The 23472-nt window shown below is 41.3% G+C and overlaps 1 protein-coding gene across 1 annotated transcript; it reads right to left on the bottom strand.

Moving 5' to 3' along the window:
* Positions 1-1214: 1214 nt before the first annotated feature.
* Positions 1215-16241, bottom strand: sncb (synuclein, beta). Its single transcript, XM_061835110.1, has 6 exons — positions 16083-16241; positions 15134-15267; positions 9015-9044; positions 8767-8852; positions 5387-5473; positions 1215-2011 (listed from the first exon to the last, which is right to left on the bottom strand). Exons 2-6 carry the CDS (start codon positions 15252-15254, stop codon positions 1982-1984), a joined length of 354 nt encoding a protein of 117 aa, XP_061691094.1. The 5' UTR covers positions 15255-15267; positions 16083-16241; the 3' UTR covers positions 1215-1981.
* Between the last annotated feature and the right edge of the window lie 7231 nt (positions 16242-23472).

The following is a 23472-nucleotide window of genomic DNA, read 5'->3' on the forward strand; positions in this document are numbered from 1 at the left end:
GGGTCAAATATACAGCAAAGCCCAAAAACTATACATATCCTGGCTTAAATGAAACCACACTGAGGTATAGAAAATTGCCTCAAACCAGCTTACAGCTTTTGTTACCAGTTGTCGGCAAAACCTGCAATTCACAAAGCGCACCTCTATTATTTTTGTCATGATAATGATGGTAATGATGATAATTCCCTTCATAACATACGGTGTATTCTAACCTCGTAGAAATACATTGTCATGGGATGAGGTCTGTTTTGAACATGGCTTCCCTCTCATATAGTTAAATAATTTAATTGAAATATCCCGCTGAACAGTAAATGAATAGTAAAATAAAAATCACATTATAATTTGCAAGGACTAAAATACAGAAACTCAAAAGATGAAACCGATTTTATGTACAATCATTGCTCAAAATACATTTCAACAATATGTTTCTGTCTTTTATGCAATGTGCTAACTTCTCAAGAGGGTCAATTTTGGGTTTTCATTAGCTGTAAATGGCAAACATCAGCGTATAGTCAATCTATTTACTTTATGAGTTGGACTTTTTGAATGGAGCCACTGAAATAAGTATAATTCTCCACGATATTCCGAGATCTGTACCTGCATTTTATTGTGACTTTTCTTGACCCGGGCTTTTCTTTTCTGGTTTTCGCCGCACTTGTTCTACACTATAAAATGTTTGTGTGTGTGTGCAATGTACCTGCATTGGCTGTTTCTTTCGAGGAGTCTGCCACCTGCTGCACAGCTTCCTGAGCTGCTTGCACTGATAACACAATGTTGCTTAAAAGATGTTTTGATTTAAAACATCGCATCATTGTATGATATTTACCTGCAGTTTCTGTAACCCCTTTGACTGCAGACTGGCTGCTGCCTTTGAGGCCCTCAAAAGACTTCTTCAGCGAGGCCATTGCTCCTCTCTTGGTCCCTGCCAGGTCCACAGCATTGGTCTGAGCAGACTGCAGCCGGACCCACACTTTAATACCATCGGTTCAAGCCAGACACTGGTGAGCCTGCACGTTCCAGTTGGATTAATCCGGACAAAACCACCTCAAAAAGATCCGGTCAGACTGGCAGCCTTGCCAGGATGCCATCGCAGCAAATTCTAAACTGTCTGACCGGAAGGACGCCGGTTCACTCACTGAATGGGTTAAATACCGGAAACTATCTTGTTGGATCAAAGTATTATGAACTAAGACAAGAACAGTTTTTTTTCCACTTTTTTTTTTTATTTACAGAGGATTTGCATGTCTGGTTTAACACATAAACCTTTTCATGGACAAGTCCTGCAATTTAAAGCACATTTTTGATATGACAACCATTATGATTTCAAGACATAATATATTGATTTGAAGTTGTTAAAATCAGCAGTACACACAAACACGCCCACACACAAACATGTATACTGTCCATGTCCAACAGATAGGTTACTGGAATGATTTCACAACCAACTAGAAAGATAGAAAGTAAAAAAAAAAAAAGATAAACCCAAAAAAGATCTTACTTCAAAAACATTTAAAACAATTCCCAAAGGGAATAAAAAAAAAACAAAAACAAAAACCCACAAACAGGCATTGTTGACACTTAAAAGAGGATATCATTGTATTCATATCGGCTTGCTTTTTTTTTTTCCTGCTCCCAATGTCTCATTGGAAGCTGATGAACATCTATTACACATTTCTAAATACATATACACACAAAGTACACATTCACAAGTCCTGCTTCTGGTCTCATTTCATTGGGAGGGAATCAAGGAAATGAGACCGTGAAGGACGATCCTACAGCTCAATAGATACCGACAGCCAACACATGACATTAATAACATTTACAATATATAATCATAAAAGATTTGTCTCGAAGGAAGAACATTTTTCAGTGGGAATTATTTTCTTTTGGTGAAACAGGAGAATAATTGGAATGGTATTTGTCCTTTATTATTAGAAATATTATTGTGCTGCTGGTTGAATGGTGGCTCGCACTGACGCTTTTATGCTTCCGGTTCGTAGTCTTGACTCTCCTGTGGGGCGGACAAAAATGGTGGGTGATGAATTATCAGCTTCAATTCCATGAAGACCGTTGTGAAATTGTTTTCAGGATACACTATGTGAATCATACGATAGCTGTACTGTACATTCCGCACAAGAACTTTACGAATAACCGAGGTTTTGGTTGCTTCAGACGGACAATAATTGTGCGTGGAATCAGAGAAAGAACCAAAATAAAGCAAGCAAGGGTGTTGTGGCATCACATCAAAGTACTTCAAGATTTCTGTGATGTCACACTTGATAATAAGAAGACTCGGTAGACCATATTAAATAACGGAGTTGTACGTGGCTTGGGGGCTGTAGTATGTCCCCCACTGCATTATAGATTATGCTTATGTAACTCATACAGTGAAGAAAATAAGTATTTGAACACCCTGCTATCTTGCAAGTTCTCCCACTGAGAAATCATGGAGGGGTCTGAAATTTTCATCGGAGGTGCATGTCCACTGTGAGAGAGATAATCTAAAAAGAAAAATCCAGAAATCACAATGTATGATTTTTTAACGATTTATGTGTGATACAGCTGCAAATAAGTATTTGAACACCAGCGAGAATTCTGACCCTCAATGACCTGTTAGTCCGCCTTTAAAAATCACTCTCAATCGGAGTGGAGCCCCATGCAAGACATCACCTCGTGGGGTCTCAATGATCCATAGAAAGGTGAGGAATCAGCCCAGGACTACACAACAGGACTTGGTCAATGACCTGAAAAGAGCTGAGATTGCTGTTTCCAAGTTGACTTAGTAATACACTAAGACGTCAGGATTTGAAATCATGCATGGCACGGAAGGTTCCCCTGCTTAAACCAGCACATGTCAAGGCCTATCTTAGGTTTGCCAATGACCATTTGGATGATACAGATGAGTCATGGGAGAAAGTTTTGTGGTCAGATGAGACCAAAATGAAACTTTTTGGTCATAATTCCACTAATCGTGTTTGGAAGGAGACGAATGATGAGTTCCATCCCAAGAACACCATCCCTACTGTGAAGAATGGGGGTGGTAGCATCATGCTTTGGGCGTGTTTTTCTGCACATGGGACAGGATGACCGCACTGTATTCAGGAGAGGATGACTGTGCTCATGTATTGGGAGATTTTGGGGAACAACCTCTTTCCTTCAGTCAGAGCAGTGAAGATGGGTCGTGGCTGGGTCTTTCAACATGACAATGACCCAAAGCACACAGCCAGGAAAACCAAGGAGTGGCTCTGTAAGAAGCATATCAAGGTTCTGGCGTGGCCTAGCCAGTCTCCAGACATAAACCCAATAGAAAATCTCTGGAGGGAGCTGAAACGCTGTGTTTCTCAGCAACAGCCCAGAAACCAGTTTGATCTAGAGAAGATCTGTGTGGAGGAGTGGTCCAAAATCCCTAGTGCAGTGTGTGCAAACCTGGTGAACAACTACAGAAAACGTTTGACCTCTGTAATTGCAAACAAAGGCTACTGTACCAAATATTAACATTGGTTTGTCAGGTGTTCAAATACTTATTTGCAGCTGTATCACTCAAATACATCGTTAAAAAGTCATACATTGTGATTTCTGGATTTTTCTTTTTAGATTATCTCTCTCACCGTGGAGATGCACCTACGATGAAAATTTCAGACCCCAACATGATTTCCACGTTGGAGAACTTGCAATATAGCAGTGTGCTCAAATACTTATTTTCTTCACTGTATCATCCTTTTGGCATTTGGGATGGCTATACAATATTTCATCACTCATACACAATTTGAGGGAATTTCAGTATCAATGGGGTTGAAGTTTTTCATGCCATCAAACCGTTTTGGTCCCATTTGTGGCTAAATGAGCCACTCAAATATGACAACAGAATTTCCAATTACATTGTAACGATGTTCTCTATTCAAATTAAATACAGCCTCACACAGTGTTATCTTTTTTTTCCACCCACTCATGTTGTAACCCAGTAGGTACAATCTAAAGAATGACGTCAGTACGGGAGTTGTACTTGACTCTGTACATCCTTGAGAGGGCAGCATCATGCTGCACAAGAGCTTCAAGGACGAGTCGTGAGCACATCCCCAGCATCCTTGGAACTGCGCACGCCTCCTCACGTTATGACAACCCTAAATTCACGGCCTCGACTGTTATGTAATATTTTTTGGTCATCGGATGTCTTTCTTTCCATCGGTCCAGCCAGAAAGAGATTTCATGAAAATTCTGACTCCACATTTACAGTAATGCAGGGAGACCCTGATGATACCCACAATGCACGAAGGCTTCGGACGTCATCGCCGCACCCATTCAGACCGTGAGCGTGTGCGTTGGTGAGTGTAGAGGGATGGGGGAGGGGAAGGACATGCAGGAGTAGCAGTAAGAGAACATGGATGGGATGAGTCGCTGCCTGGCAGAGATGTGAATTATGAAAAATGCAGCTTTGCTCGTTGGACTGACTGATACAGAAAGGTGGGGATGGCGTAAATGAAAGGGAAACAAAAGCATTACAAAATAACATTTACAGAGAAAATGAATATGAATCATTTAATTAAAAATACAAAGCAGTTGGAAATGGAAATGACAAATCATGACAAAATGAAAATCATTTAAAATATTTTGAAACCTCTGCTAAATTACATAGAAGAACATGTTTTTCCTTTTTTTTTCAAAGCACTTTACCCATCCATCCACCTTTCATACCGAATATCCTGGACTAGTAAAACACGAAAATTGTGTGGAGTAGCTGTCATCTTCCCAAGTTTCAATGATTTTCATAGCAATAGATTGTGAAGAGCTGCTTATGTCCCCGAGCCAGTAATTTCCCAAAATAAAGCATTTGTGTCTTACTCGCTCTCTGCTGTCCCACACAACCCTGTTGGTTTAATTATTCTGCAATCAATCGAAAAAGAGAGCAGCTGCGGTACGACATTCGGCCTTTTCAGAGAAAATGGTCAGCGTGCATTGACGGAGGTAATTTAACTAAATGTGTGTAGCTTGCAGCGACGCAGTGAGTCATACTCGGGGGTGTTTATAATATTTTATCCCTCATGTGAAGCTAAATGAGGTGACTACAACAATCACCTCTCAGGATGATTGCAATCAACAATCAACTCAAAAAGCACGACTCAACCCCGTGAGTTGTCTTCAAAGGCTAAATTTATAGTACAACCTGTTTCAATTTCTCAGAATGAAATAGGGATGATCTGATGGCTCCCGCGTGTGGAAGAGGAGAGAACAAGTGGCAACACTGCACGGCTACAGCAATATGCATCAAGCGACAGTGAACAGAGTTACAATGTTTTAGTGTTTCTAAACTCTGGCAAGCATAAACAAACAAACGAGGGACTTGATAGGGGCATGCATGAGATGTGAATGTGTGGCAGAAGCTGATCACCTGCTGGGTGTCATCATATGTCTCGCCTTCTGGATCCAGCATTCCCTCTGACTGGCCCTCCGTGGCCTCCTGGCCGTACTCTTCAGGCTGCAAAGCACAGACACACAACATACTGTCAATAAACGCTGAAAATATGCAATACTGTACAGACATACATTGAGGGAAAAAAGGAGTTTGTCACCCAACAATTGTGTAAATTGTTATAATTGCACTTGTCCAAAGCCATTACCAGTATAAAGACTGTCCAAAACCTCAGTCACACTCCAGGCTCCTCTACGGCCAAAACCAAAGAGCTCTCAAAGAACCCCAGAAACAAAACTGTCGACCTGCACTACACTGGTAAGACTAAATCTGTAATAGGTAAGCAGCTTGGTGTGAAGAAACCGTGACCGTGGGGTGGGACCAAATTTTAGAAAATGGAAGACATACAACACAACTGCTAATTTTTGATGACCCGGGGATCCACGCAAGATTTTACCCCTTCTTCTTCTTCCTTCTTTTCCTTTCAGCTTGTCCCGTAAGGGGTCGCCACAGCATGTCATCTTTTCCATCCAAGCCTAAAAGCCACTGTCCTCATGTCCTCCCTGACAACATCCATCAACCTTTTCTTTGTTCTTCCTCTCGCTCTTTTGCCTGGCAGCTCCATCCTCAGCATCCTTCTACCAATATACTCACTCTCTTGTCTGCTAACCCCAACCCTCAAAATGATCACCAGAATGGTAAGCAAAAATCCCAGAATCACACACGGGGATCCAGTGAATGACCTGCAGAGAGCTGGGACCAGTAACAAAGGCTCCCATGAGCCAACGCTGTCTGGGACTCAAATCCTCGAGTGGCAAACGTCGCCCTTCCTGTTTAAGCCAGTACATGTCCAGGCCCGTCTGATGTTTGCTCGAGAGGATTTGGATGATCCAGATGAAGATTGGGAGAATGTCATATGGTCATAGGAAATCAAAATAGAAATTTTTGGTCAAAATTCAACTTGTCATGTTTGGAGGAGAAGGAATGCTAAGTTGCATCCAAAGAACACCAGACCTACTGTGAAGCATGTGGGTGGAAACTTCATGCTTGGGGTTGTTTGGCCCCAGAACGACTGAATGAATGAATGTGGCCGTGTATCGTGAGATTTTGTGGGAAAACCTCCTTCCATTAGCAAGAGCAGTGAAGATGAAATGTCGCTGGGTCTTTCAGCATGACCATGATCCCAAACACACCATCTGGGCAACAAAGTAGTGGCCTAGCCAGTCTCCAGATCTAGGCCCCATAGAAAATCTTTGGCGAGATCTGCAAGTCTGTGTTACAGGGCAAGACCCCCAAAACATCACTGCTCTGAGTCCAGCTCTAAACCACTCTAAGATACAATATATCAAAACCGTCATTATAACTATATTTGCAGAATTTATATATGCAGTAGAAATGTGTTCTGTTTAGATCTAAGAGAACCAAATGATTGGCTCATTCAACGCCTTAAAGAGAACCTGGGAAAAACACCGTAATCTCTTGAGTTATAACACAACAGGTAATACATCTGAAGTGTTCATCTACAGTAAATGAAAAATACTGACACAATATGTTATTAAGATAGCACTGACGAGTTCCTTTTGCAGAGGTTTGCTCATCACGGCCTGTGCAACAATAAGACTTGGATAAAAAGCTAGTGGGTTCTCACTCTTATTTTTAAACCGCCACTAATCAAGTCAATTAGGTCACAGAACAGACCATAATCCTACGTGCTCAATCTTGCTGCCAGGGAAACCACCGCAGAGGCTCCCAGAGTGAAAGCTGCTAACACGGACACGGCTCTTTCTAAATGTCACTTCATTTGGGGTATTCTGATGAGCTCCAATAAGACGACCTAGCAAGAAAGGCATTCATGTAAAAATACGTTTATTACTCGAGCTCACAGGTGTCAACCACAAGGCCCGGGGGCCAGATCCGGCCCGCAACATGATTTTATGTGGTCCACAAAGGCAAATCATTTTGCTGTCGCTCTCATAGAGGCAATGGAGAGGGTCCAGCTGTGATGATGAAGGCTGAGAAAAGGTCGAGGAGCTCTGTTTCACCGACAGCCGCCCCAGAGCTACAAAATATGTCAACATGTGACAGCGTGCACGCATGGAGAGGTCAATTAGGGTGAACAGCTTGATTGTGAACATGGACTGATTGCAGATGTGGCTCAGTATGAGGGTTACAACAATTCAAGACACACATGCAATCGAACCGGATTGCACAATGGGAATCCTATTCCATCACGAAATGAAATATTGTATGAAGAGGCTTTTATTTACTCACATTTTTATTCCACACATGATCTTATTTTTCAGGACATTATGCAGTTGTGTTTGTTCCACATGAAATGAATCCTGTCTAAAAGGTTTCTGCCCAACTGCTAACTAACTTTCTTGTTAGCTGTGCTCACTTTTATTTGCAGACATCTCACATTTTTATATTTTCCCATCATTAATTCTTTTTGCCTCAGTTAAATTGGCAATATGATTTGTGGGGTTCTGTGCGCCATATGGCGCTTTCTCTTCCGGATGTGTCAAACTGAAATTTTTGTCGTTGACGACTTGGAAGCCACGGTTTCCCTGAGAAGGCCATTATAAGTGTGACATCATAGAAATCTTTAATTACCTCATCATACTTATATATACATATACACACAAATTTTAGGAACTAGTTTTGAAATAGGAAATCAAGGGTAAGAGTTTTTTTAAACTGCTGTTCATGTTTGGTAAAACAAAATGCTTGCAATAGCTCAATGTTGTCTTTTATGATATATGACGATTTGAGATTTTTGTACAGATTTGAACAAGAATCATGTTAGTTGACACACAAGATTTGCCTTTGCGGGCCGCATAAAATGCCGTGGTGGGCTGGATCTGGTTCCCAGGCCTTGAGTTTGGCACCCGTGATACAGAATACATCTTACTTTAACAGATGCCTGTGCAGATGGTTTAGTAAATTTGTCTACCGTGGCACATAATCAGTCGAAGTAAAAGATATTAAAACTACCTAAAGCCACTCCACCTGTGTTTTTCAGCGTTTGTGGTGGTGGGGATCTTATTTGAGATGACACATTTGGACACCTGGCAAAAAATTGGAGCATCTGTAATACTGACAGTATCTAAATGAGAATTTGTGTTTATTTTAAAGAACAAAACAGGGCATACTAAAAGCCTTAATCAAGAAACATTCAAATGGGAATTCTGATTCACATTGTAAAGTAAAAATTGTAAATGGATTGCAGACAGTTGCATTTGTCATGCCTTATGGCATCAAACTACTGAAGTTAAGATGTGTTGTAAAACTATTTGCATTGAAAACATGACATCATGACATAATAGCTTGGAGTCTCAGCTGTGGAATAATGTACATACGTTCATGTCAGATGGGAATTCATCCTTCTTCAGAAGGCCAGTCGCGGCAGCAATGTTCTCCATCGCTCCAGTGGTCTTCTCAGCCACTACACACACAAACACACACATCAACAGACTCTTTTTGAAAGTTACAATTTAACTCAGGATGAGGATTCCCACTGCACAAATGTAACTACCGCCTTCATTACTGTGTTGTGGGATGAAATCAAATTACTGCAACCGGACTAATATTTAATATGAGAACTCACCTGTGCCCACGCTGTCTTTGGCCTTGTTACCTTGTTAACCCAAAAAGAGAAACAGAAAAAAACATTAGTCACACTTAATGCTAGCATTTAAATTTTCTTTTTTTTTTTTTTGTCCTCGTTGTATAAAGTGCAGTTTCTCCTTCAGGTTATTTGAGTTGTACCTGGGAGAAAGAGATGGTCCGTTAGTGCAATGGGCAAGCAAAGAGGATAAACAGTCCAGAACATGAATTTGAAAGCTCAGTTGAAAGAGATACTTAGCCCCCAATGCTGGAAACAACACTCAGAGCTCAGTTGAGCATTTTATTCACTTAAGGGCACTTCAGGATCCAAATCTCAGCTGTGATTAGCTATGAAGAGAATTATAGCGCTTCAAGAGAAATTTAAAACTAGCAGCAGGTCACATTAGGTACATTTTTATTGTATGTTAACCTGCTGTGGTTGCGGTTCCAAAAACGTTTCAAAACGAGGTCTCCAATTATGTCAGGATCCTTTGCCGTGTTGTAACAAGAACAAGGGACAGTTCCTAGACTGACACAGTAGGCCATTAAAACCTTTCGGTACAACGAGTGGCAGCAGTTGTTCTCTTGTAATTATGAGCCGGGTGTGAAAGTACTGGGCCGTGTAATGATTGGTTTCCTAGACATTTAAAGACTCCCACAAAGCTTACATCTCCAAATTGGCCACAGATCTGAAGGCACCAAGGAGCAATTTACGAAAGAGACTTAATCAACATTACAGCTGATTTAAAGTACATACAACCGCGGCTTTGTTTAATTGTTGAACATTTTAGCAGCTCTTATCCATCTGCACTTTCCTCCACTGAGGTATTTGGCCAATCTACTATATGCTCAGTGGTTGTGAATCTGAAACTGGGTAGGATTCACATGCATTATCAGTCCCCGAGGAAAGAGCTGGCGGGGGAAAGGTTAAATAATGAACCTTTGTGCAAAGGGCAGCCTCAGAGCAAACCTAAATCCAGGAAATGCATCCATGTGAAAACGACACAGTAGTGGAGTGCACTCAAAGAACTACTTGTATTGTATGTCAATCAAAAGATGGCAATCGCTACAATCTTGTGTCTTTTTAATCTATGGTTTGGCTGAAATTCACACCCCAATTAAAAAAAAATAAGACAACAATCCTCAGATTTATCAGGTCAGTACATACAGTATGCATAATTTTTTACTTTTTTTGATAAGCAAGGATTCCCAACTCGATAACACAACAACAGGTACGAACTAATCAGATCTGGCACAAGAACTCTATCAGAAAAGATCAATCTTTACAAAGATTGAAGCATTGTTTGATAGACACTTCCAGCTTGCTGTATATTCAAAAACACAATTCCAATGAAGTTGTCTAAATGTTAATACAAACAGAATATAATGATTTGCATGTCCTTTTAAATATGTATAAAGGTGACGTAACAGTGGGAAAGATGCCCCTCTTCCAATGTTTTGGGAATTTATTGCAGGCTTTCAAAATGTGCAAATGTTAAAAAAATACATTGTCTTAGTAGTGCACTCAAATGAACACGGGTTGAAAAGGATTTGCAAATCAGTTTAGTTACATTTTGCACATCCCAACTTCAGTTAAATTGGTGTTTGTAAATATATTGTACTGGATACACTGTGCGTAAAAAGTAGCTGATATTGGACTTTTGGGTGAAATTCACAAAATTCATTCATATAACTGTACATACTGTGTATATTTTGTATATTCAGATATGAATTTAATTTGTTCCCTGACTGTGCTTGTAACTTAAAAAAAACATTAAAAAAATCATCTTTCCTGATGGATATGAGTGGCAGTGTCAATCTATTCCAGGCTTCCTTCCAAAATATAGCATAACTGTTGAAAACTGAAATGTATTTTAATGAGGAAAAATAGCAACGCATAAAACTTTGCTGTATCCAAACATACAGCAATGACATAATTAAATGTTTCACCCCATGCCATCAAGTGAATGGTGGAATGAACCAATATGCTTCTCATTGACATGTACAACTCTCTCATCTCATCAGTCGGCACTAATATCAGTCTATCAATGCAGAGGATAAAGAATACATGATTGTAAGTACTGTTATATTCTTTGTCTACACATGTTGAAGCATTGTTTGTCTTTAATCCATTCCTAAAATGGTTAAACTTGCACAATATATATGCACTAGAGTATCAGCATTAAGCTGGTGGACTTAAAGGCTAAGGGATGTGCTTGTTTTGAATACACAAAGTGTAATTCTCATTTGCAGTTTAGTTTGACAGTAATGCTAAACTGGAAGAGGTGAAAAAAAGAGTTGGAAGGATCTTTTTTTGAAAAATTCTTTACTCAATGTCATTGTCTCCTGTGTGCTAAATTAGAAAAGAAGCTTTTCTGGCCATGTGCACTCTCCCGTCCACTCAAATTTGTCATCTACGTACACTCATGCCAGGTATACAAAATGTGGGCGTTCCCTGTCAAATGCATCCCTGTACTTATACGATATTCCTCTTGCCTACTCCAGACGTTGTGGTAATTACAGCACCCTAAGAAGGTGAAATATTATATTACACATTTTGATTTAGTTAGCTGCCCTCGTGACAGCCCGGTAGTGACTCTGCAATAGCCCGGCGATGGCCCAGAGACAGCTGACTCATGTCGACGATTGGGTACATACCTGCCCTATAATGTTCACCTTCGCTCACTGACTGCCCAACGGCCATAATGTCTCTCGACCACATTATGCTGACCGCCGAACGTTGACGTATCATATCATATTACTGTAGTTGCTGAATAATATTGTAGGCAGTGGACTTTTTTCAACTCTGCATCTCACCAGCACTGCAAATATTCTACTCTAGGTTTGGAATTTTTTTTTTGGGGGGGGAGTGCTGCTCACAACAACTACAGTCATCGTAAGCACGCAATTGTTTTTATTGGTCCTACAACAATCCAAGTGGAAGAAGTTGTATAAGTAATGAATTTGCGCTGAGTGCAAAAAAAAAAAAAAAAATTATCCTGCAGTAGTTGTTTGAAGAAGGGCCACAGACCTATTAGTACACCCTCAGCTCTCGTCCAAGAAAGGCCTTCAAGCAAATCAGCTTTGTGGAGCAGCGGTTCCTATCCTCCATTATAAATTTGAAATATCTGACTCACAGACCACCAAACGAAAATGTCACAGAAAGCATGAATACAGAAAATAATGATGGATTCCTTCATCCCAGTTTGCTTACAAATTAACTTGCGGTACAAAATATGACCACAAAGCTGAGATACTCATTGGAAGCAATGACTTGCAGAATTGGTAATAGGTGGTTACAAAGGTTTATTGTACCTTTAGCCCACTAAGTCAAGCACATTTAATTGTTCTGCCTATCAGTGACATAAGTAGATGAATAGATTTTCCACTGAGCTGATTCACAATATCGGATTTTTCCACCGGCACCGAGAATGATCTCTCACGGCTCACTAGTGTGCCAAAGCAGTCTGGTTGGGAATCGCTTTTCGAGAGAAGCAGAAGCACAGCCGCACTACAAATATTCCATGCTCTGTTTCATGCCCTGAAACCAAACCACAAGCATAGGCAAGCGTGCAGCATGTGAAAAAGAGGCTGCACGTATTCTGATTACCACCTGACGTGTTTCTTGCTCACGATGAGTGACAAGTACACAGTAACTGCATTTCAGCTAACATTTCATTGCATATACAGCTGACAACTTCTACATTACTTGTGTCTACACACCGTGTGGGAATGCCCCTACAAGTAACACACTCTGTGACCATATCAGTGCTGACAACCACCAGGGGTTTCACATATATATACATGCCATTTTGGCCATGGATCAAAGAAAGATATACAATGGAACTACAAAAGTCAAAATCTGAGGTTATGCAAGTGGCACAAAAGTCAACCCTTCCGGGGGTTCAGGCCACTCAGGAGTCACAGTTAGCATCTGTAGAAATAACTCCAAACGCGTTTTACGGTTTCTCTCTCTCTTTTTTTTTTTTTAAACATAAGGAACCAAAATATTAGTTAGTGCAACACATGTACTTTCTTTCCTGGCATCCAAGTACAATATGGCTAAAGTGACATACAATGTGAGATTCTCGAATGTAAATCCCAAAATATGCTTCCTTAGTCTTTATCTGATGCCCATCTCTCAAGAAAAAGCATGAGTTCATATTGGTTTTTTTTTCTCACATCATCCACCACATGACACCCAAGGGTGAATTTCACTGTTTATGATACGTGACATGGAATAGCCTTTTAGACTTGACAGTCAAAGGTATTTATTATGTTGTCCCTGAAGTTGAAGAGGCGCCACAGTGACACGACTGGCCCCAGCTATGTGGAGCTTGCATGTCCCCCCCATGCCTGCGTGGGTTTTCTCTGGGTACTCCGATGTGCCCTGCGATTGGCTGGCAACCGCTTCAGGGTGCACCCTCCTTCCTGCCTGAAGCTTACTAGGATAGGCTCCAGGACTCCTGCAACCCTTGTGAGGATAATCTCATAAAATGGATGGGTGAATGGAATTGATGAATTCAGGTTTCACCGCAAGTATCTGCAATGGCCAGCAGGAGCAGAGCGCCCACGTTCTCTAAACTCACTGTTTTCAATGCTTATATTCTAGTATTAATTAGTATTTTGTGTCTTAAAGTTAATAAATGTCAGTTTATAATGACTATAATTTTCATGTCATGAAATGAAATATTCCATGGATTATAACAAAGAACGGTCTCAAAATCCCTAGCAGCTGAAGGTTCATATTGATTGGATTCCTTTTCAGCATCTAAATATAGACACACATGTATTACCATAATATGGACAAATCCCCAAAACCATCTTTTTAGGCACCCCCTGGCCAAAAAAAGTCATGCATGTTGATCCATTTACATTGCACCATTGAAGAGAGCAAGCTAATTTTTGCACTTTAAATCAGTCATTAATTTGTAAAAAACAAGCAAAAAAAAAGTAGAGACTGACCATTTGCATTGATTTGTGAGAAAATATTAAACAGAGTAATTTGGACATGGGAGCTTTTGACCAAAGATATGTATGCCTGCATGAATTTCAGGATAAACAGTTTGCAAATCCATCCATCCATTTTCTGTTCCACATACCCTCACATGGGTCGCAGTAGTGCTGGAGCCTACCCCAGCCGACTCCGAGCAAGAGGTGAGCTACACCCTGAACCGGTTGTCAGCCAATCGTTGGGCACATGGATGCAGACAACAGTCGCACTCACAGTCACACCTAAGGGCAATTTAGAGTCTTCAATCAACCTTCCCGCGTGTTTTGGGGATGTGGTAGGAAACCGGAGTTCTCTGAGAAGACACACACAGAACATGCAAACCCCACAAGATCGAGGTTCGGATTTGTACCCCAGTTCCCAGAACTGAGAGGCAGATGCGTAAATTCTGACAATCCACCACACAAAAGAAACATTTATGTGGAATCCCAAGTTTGAAAACCCTTCTATTGTGCCCAAATCATGTAAAATGACATTGATAATAATAATCAGTTTCTGCCATTGAACTGCTAAAAGGGAACTTATCAAATTACAACATGCACAAAAAAAAAAAAAAAAAAAAGTTAGACTAAAGAGTGGCAAGCGCTTTGCAGTGATGCGATGAGGTCTTGGAAGCGTGACATAGTCTCCGTTCATTTGGCTTGCTCATTGGGTTGCCTGCCATCAAGTGCACACACATGTGGCACAGGCCGCCCCACCCCCACCTCATCTCTGGCTTCTTGCTCTGTCAAGTGAGCCAAGAGGCCATGAGGATACGCACCACATCGCACCATCTTTGCTTACTCCGCACCACGGTGCACTGTATTGTCCGGCGACTGATAAGGGCGCTATTTAAAATGGCCTCTCAAATTAACAGCACAGTGTATCGATCCGCATCAGTTAAACACGAGCATTGAGCATTTGTGTCGCCCAATGAATAATTGAATGCTTGCCGCTGTGATAGTTTTCCAGCCAGCCCATCCATCTTTTACACTAAATGGACGATTCTGTCCTCAAGTAGGACAAGATAAAATGTGATAAACTGTTGTTTTAACCGTGCAGTACTGGTGACATCAATCCTTTTAAATTTGATTTCATTCACAGCTGGATGAGATTTGAGATCATCGTACCTACGAACATAACTCCTTCTTTAGTCTTCTCAGCTGCCACGGCAACTCCTTCCTTGGTCTTCTCTGCAGCCACAGCCACACCCTCCTTGGCTTTGGACAAACCCTTCATCAACACGTCCATCTTGGCGGAGAAACTGTGTGCAAGGAAACGGGTGTCGTCAAATGACCGTGCACAGCTATGCAAAGTCTCTCATACCAAGAAAGCTGCAGATGAAACACTTCAAAAAACCTCAATTGACGTATAGTGCACAGTATTAATAAATTGCTGCGTGTCCATCAAGTGTTTGGGAAATGGGAGCTGCAACGCCCCCTGTGGTGGACCCAGACGGCTGCAGTCCGGCACGCAGGCTGGAAGAAATCAACCCAGCGTTCACTCATGCATTCACAACCCTTTGAAGCCTCCTCCCCGTGCATTAAATATTCAAAAGCGAAAATATTTCAATGAAATGGTTAAACGTGGAGGGGGTCATTAATTATTAGCCACTTGTAATTCCAAGCTCAGCAGTGGGGAGATGCCTGCCTGGGAACAAACCCTGGCCTTACCACCCCCCCATCCCCCCCGCCCCCCTGCACAGCATATTCACGGAGGTGGGGTGTATTGCTGGGGGATGGGAACTCTTCCATATTAATACGCATCATGGTTTTTAAAAAATAAATGGGGGGTACCATAACAGATATGCGCATTTTTACCCCTGTAAAAATGACCACGCAATTTGAATTCGAGCCATCGGACACGCCGCTGTAGAATTATTTGATGACGCGCGCCCATTTTATCCAGCGACCGTTTTTTTAATAGCGTGACGTTTAAAAACCAAAATCCTTCTGTCCCGTGTTAACGCCGAGTCCAAAGCTTGCACACGATGTCGTCAAATGGTGGTGACCGCTTCAACCCCCCCGGGAAATAAGGCTTCTAAGCCAATGCAAGAAAATGAAAAAAATGTCACCTTACCTATTTACAAATAGCCTGGACTTGTCCCCTTCGTGGTTATGTCGCGCGATCGAGCGGCACTATCGTCTTTCTAAAGCGGGGATATCTTGCAACGATCGCTACGGTGGGCCTTCCTCACGATGATCTCCACCAAGAGTGCGGCTGAGACCGTCACGTACCCACCCCCCCCCCTCCCCTACGGCTCCAACCCCATCGCCAGCCTCCTCTACTATGCTGATCACCGATGTCACTTGGTAGCTCCGGCCAGCAAAATGGCTCGAAACACGCAAGATCCTGACCTATACTTGATGATATATATTTCCATTATTAAAATGGACTGACAAAATGGAAGTAAAAACACGTCAGCGGGTCATGATTACTGGATGGAATTTAACAAAATAATCACATTTTATGGTCCAGTAGTTTTTTTTTTTTCATTCATGACCACAAGCCCTAAACAAAGATTTATAAATGAAGATTAGTGCAAATAAATGGCGATTTTAAATATTCAATTTGACTGTTTGAGTCCGGGATTTTACCTGGGACCTCAGAACTGTGAGGCAACGCTTTCCAGCTCATCCACCATGCTGCCCATATTGATAATAATAATGTTAATTATGTCACAATTAATTGTGTTCTACAAAGATTCAGGGAGTTTGACGCTTGCAGTTCTTATGGTGTATTTAACCTGAGAGAACCCAAGACATCCAAATCCTCTTTTAACCCTAGAGAACCCATGGGTCACTTATTTAAACGAGGATTTGGATTTCTTGGGTTCTCTAGGGTTCCATATGTGACCCCATGGGTTCTCCAGGGTTAAATTCATCAAAATGGCGTCAGGCCTGCTGTTTACTGACTGTACCGAATTTACCAAATGTCGAATGTACCAAATGTCTCTTGAAAAATTCAAGTGCAAACTTCTGTGTGCTGTATGCACCGCTCATTGATTAGACACCCTAGGGTGGGGGTCAGTGGATGACGGGGAGTGCTGACCCCACAGAATGAAAAAAATCAGGATATGCCAGTTCTCACACTCTGCTGCAGTTGCACCATCTAAGAATATAGTGTCCGAATAATGCATTGCGTATTCATTTTTTCCTGTAAAATAAATCAAACAAGCGCTTCAGAAAACCTATATGACATATAAATTATATGATGTAAATTTAGCATTTTTCAAACACACTGAGCACCATCAGTTTGTACTTGAATAATCTGTATTTAGAGACTTTTGAAGATTTTAGTATTAGTAGTTGAAACTACTGGGAAACTTTGGATGAATTTACCCAACTACCAGCCTAAACATCATTTCTCAGTAATTATGTGTAGCATTCAGTGAATAACCGTGGAGAGATGAGGTCAGTGGTCAGGGGCTGTGTGACCTTCAGGTTGAAGCGTTTCAGGACGGAGAAAATATTACACACGGGACTTCCTGCTAATCCTGCAGCGATACTACACAACGTTGCGAGCCCCCCCTCCTCCTCCCCTCTCTGACGCGCATGTAGTGACGCAGTCCTCGGTGTCATAGGCGAGCGATCGCGGCTTCCTCCCCCATGTTCCCATCCGGAGCGGCGGCAGGAAATCCCAGGTAGCCTACCTCCAACCGAACGACGCCAGGCCCTCTCTTTTGTCGTTCGTGGGCCACGATAGGCTCACACGAAACGTGTGGTCGCCATTTTGACCCACATTGGTGTAAGGACACCAAACGACGGTGTGAAGACTAACACTCGTGAAACATTGAGACCGTCGTGGTCGTGGTTTTTATTCGTAGTGCATTCGAATCAATCAACAGCGGCACGCATTGGCGCTATCCTTGGTGCTGAAAGATTTTGTCCATGGTCCTGAAAAACTATGGCCCGCGGGGATGTCTTGCAAAAGACAGAAAGAGGCTATAGCGGTCGATATTTTTTTGATAACCCAGTGCAATAAACACCATTTGACTTTACGGACACATTTTTTAGCGGAAGTAAATCTATGAAGCAATTATGAACCAATGTCGCCCTCTTGTGGTCATTTTTCATCACGCTAGTCTTGTATTTAAAAGCACATAGGCCAAGAGCAGCCATGGCAGTTACTAAAAACACTGATAAAGAATTCGATTGTTGGGACGTAACGAAGTATGAATACTTTGTTTTTGCTCTTAATTATATTTTTTTCCATGTTAATGTCAACTCGTGTATTTATATTTCTCACGACTTTACTCAGGAAAGGATGGAAAGAACTACATTCCTCCTGTACGTCATTTAAGGTCAGTGTTTATGACTCAAGAAAAAAGGAGGGCATGACCAAAAACAACAGAAAATCTCAACTTGAAAAAAAAAATCTACATGTCACCAAGATTTTTGGGAGAATAGTTTATGGACTGACAAGAACAAAGTTGACCATTTTGAAAGATTGGTGTGTTGTTACAGTTGCTGTAAAAGTAAAAACATCTCAGAAAAGGTGGTTAGCACATCTGCTTTACAGTTCTGGGATTGGGGTTTGCGAATCTGGGTTCTGGACTTCCTATGTGCAGATTGCATGTTCGTCCTGTATTTATGTGGGCTCCTTTCACATTCCAAAAGTTTTTTTTTTTTTTTTTTTTTTTTTTTTTAGGTTAAGTAAAGAATCTAAATTGTTGGTGGGTGTGAATGCGAGTGCGAATGGCTGTTTGAAAGTGCCCTGCGATTGGCTGCCAACCACATTAGCTGGTGCCCCGCCTCCCAAGGAAAGTAAACCGGGATTGGCTCCTGCTCACCTCGACCCTCTTGAGTACAAGCGTTGCAGAAAATGGATAAATGGATTTTAATGAAGTCTACCTCATAAGAGCTTCTCCCAGCAGGTTCTTTATTTGACTCAGGAGCTTGTCAATTGCTCCTAATAACACCGAGGACACCTTCAGATTTTGTGGTCCATTTGCTAAAGACCCTTTCACCACACTACATTAACTTGCACAACACTTTTGATGGAAATGTCACACATCCGGATATGTGCTTCATGTGAATTCAGAAAGGAGGAAAATTGAATGATATTAGCGCTTTCCAATGGAACTTTGGCAGATGTGTTCCACAGTTCACTGCAGACTGCCGTTGAGTCGTTTAAGTGCTAATAGGCACATTGCTGGGCGGAGAGTTCAGGAGGAGCAGAAGTTCAGCGAGTTCAGGTCACTCTAAAAAGTAGGAATCTTGAGTACCCAACCAATCCCAAAAAAAAGTGACTTACACCACCTGAACGTGCAATGCAGAGCTCCACAATTAGGTCGTTTATGATCAAGGACTACATAATCTATCTTTGAAACTTTGATACTTGATACCCGACCCCAGCTGATTTCTGGGGGATTTTTAAGATGGACGAATGCACCAGTCACTCGTAGGATGGGGTTTTATTACTTCTAATTACGTCATGTATGTCATTAGAATTACTGACTCTATTTAAGAACTAACACATTTGTATAGAATTATTTTGGTGCTATTTTTAAAACTTGGTAAAAAAAAAAAAAAAAAACGGCAATTGGCTGACCATCTCTTACCCAACGTCAGCTAACCAACAAACCGATTGAGGGCAGGAGGTATCAAAAAGAAATTGATGGACAGAAGGCCTTAGTTCATTGCTGATTTGATTGTTTTACTGAATGAAGCTGCTCTTTATGAATACAGATTATAACTCTTCATGAAAAAAATTTGTGCATTTATCTCTTGATTGTCTTTACCATTATAACACTGTCTTTACAGTCATGGTCAGTGACACGTACAGAGACATCAAGGTATACATTTGGAATAATCCGTTTGAGTTTGTAAAATATCACAACACAAATTTTCTTTTGGTTAAACATTAAATCCAAGTTCACGATTTGGGTATATATACCTCTGACTACAGTAAAATTGCCAAAATGTGTTACTTCACAGGTTTGTGGTCATATAGGCATTACCTGAAAGAGTGTAACACCATGACACTGTTGCTATTTGTAAGGTCAGCAAAGGGAAAGCTATGCAGTTGTTTTAAATACACGTATAATTCTCTTTCTTTTATGCTGAATTTTACAGTAAACTTCAACTGGGAGTGATAAACATTGAAGCTTTTTGTAGAATTGTACCATATCAACTAAATTGCTTCTCGCTGTGAACACAGTTCACTGTTACCATACAGTGATTTGACAGGCAAGTTAAAGTCCATCGATCAGGCTCGAAAAACCCTGACCTCAGATAACTTGTATCTCAAGACAACACCGTGTTGTGCTTTAGAATATGACTACTTACTACTTCTACTACTTACTAATATTAATATTTTCACATGTACATTGAGCTGGCCTGCGATTGGCTGGCAACCAGTTCAGGGTTTACCTTGCCTCCTGCCTGACAATAGATGGGATAGGCTCCAGGGCTCCTGCAACCCTTGTGAGGATAAGCAGCTCAGATAATGGCTAGATGGATGGATGTACATTTGGCTAGAAAACAAAGTGCGTAATAGCTGTTATAGAAATGCACAGATATATTCTGTGAATGGTTTGATGGATCATCGCCATCCGCCTCTCAAAATAGCCGCAGCCCCCATTGCTCTCTTCCATTTCCTCTTCTTTGTGGCCATCCATTTCTTCCTTGACAATCATGCCATCATTTTTGTGCTTCAATAAAAGTCCAGTGCACCCAGTAGTATTATGTGGAGCCTCAAAACATGATACAGGGTTGCGGTGTTTCTGTTGCGACACGTGTTGGTGTACAGCAAAGAGTGGGCGACTGTAATGAGCCACATTATGTTTGCTTTTTAATATTGCGCACGCTTTATTCATTCACAAAATGTAAATGTCGGTCTGAGATGGAAAATAATTGCAAGTCTTAACAGAAAAATGATAGAAATTCATACAGTGAAGAAAATAAGTATTTGAACACCCTGCTATATTGCAAGTTCTCCCACTTAGAAATCATGGAGGCTCAGAAATTTTCAGTGTAGGTGCATGTCCACTGTGAGAGAGATAATTCAAAAAGAAAAATCCAGAGATCACAATGTATGATTTTTTTAACGATTTATTTGTCTGATACCGCTGCAAATAAGTCTTTGAACACATGGGATAAACAATGTTAATATTTGGTACAGTAGCCTTTGTTTGCAACTACAGAAGTCAAACATAGGCCACGGTAGAACCTTGATATGCTTCTTACGGAGCAACTACTTAGTTTTCCTGGCTGTGTGATTTGGGTCATTGTCATGTTGAAAGACCCAGCCACGACCCATCTTCAATGCTCTGATTGAGGGAAAGAGGTTGCTCCCCAAAATCTCACAATACATGGCCGCGGTCATCCTTTCCTTAATACAGTGCAGTCGCCCTGTCCCATGTGCAGTAGGGATGGTGTTCTTGGGATGGAACTCATCATTCGTCTTCCTCCAAACACAGTTAGTCGAATTCTGACCAAAAAGTTCATTTTTGGGCTCATCTGACCACAAAACTTTCTCCCATGACTCCTCTGTATCATCCAAATGGTCATTGGCAAACTTAAGACGGGCCTTGACCTGTGCTAGCAGGGGAACCTTCCGTGCCATGCATGATTTCAAACCATGACGTCTTAGTGTATTACCAACAGTCACCTTGGAAACGGTGGTCCCAGCTCTTTTCAAGTCATTGACCAAGTCCTCTTGTGTAGTCCTGGGCTGATTTCTCACGTTTCTAAGGATCATTGAGACCCCACGAGGTGATATCTTGCATGGTGCATCTGATTCAGGATAATACATGGAGTGGAGATGGACTTTTAAAGGCGGACTCACAGGTCTTTGAGGGTCAGAATTCTCACTGATAGACAGGTGTTCAATTATTTATTTTCTACACTGTATCTGGCTATGGTCAGGAAGCAACCAACCTAGAAAAACGCAATTCATTGTTAATTGTCCACAACATCAAAAGGTGAAACTGGAAAACAGATAAAACATTTAATGACGCAAAAAAAAACAAACAAAAAAACAATTCATGGTGGCAGCCATCTTGCGTTTTTTTTTTTTTAGATGTGACATTATTCCCATCTGAAAGTAATAGACTAAATGCAAGTGCTGCCTGAATTGTAAAATAAAATATCCCGAGCACCCTCCAATTTGCTTGGCAGTGGCCTTTCCTCCTCACCTCGAGTGAATTGCCCCTTGTCTGCCATTTTGTTTTTATGACCTGCGTTTTCAGCTTCCCTTTTACAGACTCATCGAGTGGAGTCAGACAGTCACCGGCGTCATTATATAATCCCTATCAATCTAACTTATAAAACCTTGACACGGACCCAGGGTGCACTCTTGCCTTGATTGATACCGACTGGACTGCAAGCCACTTCCACACCATGAGGGGTTCGTACGAGCTCGAGATAAGTTGAAGTTCACCGTGCTAGTGAGACCTTGAATCATTTGGGAATTTCACTATGTCATTTTGCGTTCATATTATATAAACCTGCTACTTATTTTGAAGGGGGAAGAGGATCCTTAACGTCTGTCATTTAGAGCCGCTGCCTATAGGGGGCAGCAGAGACTAAACTCCGCATAGGCCATTGCTATTCACCTCACACACTGGAACCATGCTGCATACTGTATACTCATATACACCCAAGCATCGATCGGAATGAATGTACACGCACGCGCGCGCGCGCACACGCAGACACACACACACACACACACACACACACACAGTTTCATGGATTTCAATATTGACTAATATATAGCTCTTCAAAACAGACTTCCTGGAGGTGTCATTACGCAAAAAGGAGTCATCACCTTGAAAATCGCGTTTTAATTAACACGAGCAGGCCGCCACATCCTACGTAATAAAGCCCTTAATACATCATACAAACAGATGAAAACATCTCTTTGATGCTGCTTAAATTCCTCTCCATCTTGTTCCTCGCACTTCTGCTTTTGTCCTGAGGGATGCGGCAGTGTCTCTTCAGAGCACACCCACATTAAGATAATGCCTGTTAATTTATGTAACATATGTTATTAACATATTTGTTGTAGTAATCCACTGTATCTGTTATACTTATCGCGTGGTTGTCTATAGGCTGTAGACGAAAACATCCTTTGGGCATAATAAAAGATGAACACAAATGAAGGGAATTATGCAAATGACACACACAAAGTGCTTACAGCTCTTCTCCATCTTCTTTAAGCATGCAGGCTCAAGTCAGGGAATGTGTGCGAGAGCACTTTGCCCAATGATCGACCTCCATCCAGGGCAGACAAATGTAGACCGAGCTACAGAGATTAACGTCGCCACATGCTGGAAGCAATATTACAGTAATGTCATAGTAATTTGTTAAATTGTATCTAGGCCTGGTGCACAAACACAATCGTAAATTTTGTTGTTTTCAAGTTTGTGTCCCTGGATATATGTGTGTCTTTGGGAATGTACTCCCTGCACAAAATGGGTGACCACGATTCTTTGATTTGTTAATTTTTGTCAGTTATATAAAGC

The sequence above is a fragment of the Syngnathoides biaculeatus genome, chromosome 11 (genome assembly GCF_019802595.1).
Source record: "Syngnathoides biaculeatus isolate LvHL_M chromosome 11, ASM1980259v1, whole genome shotgun sequence".
NCBI lineage: Eukaryota > Metazoa > Chordata > Actinopteri > Syngnathiformes > Syngnathidae > Syngnathoides > Syngnathoides biaculeatus.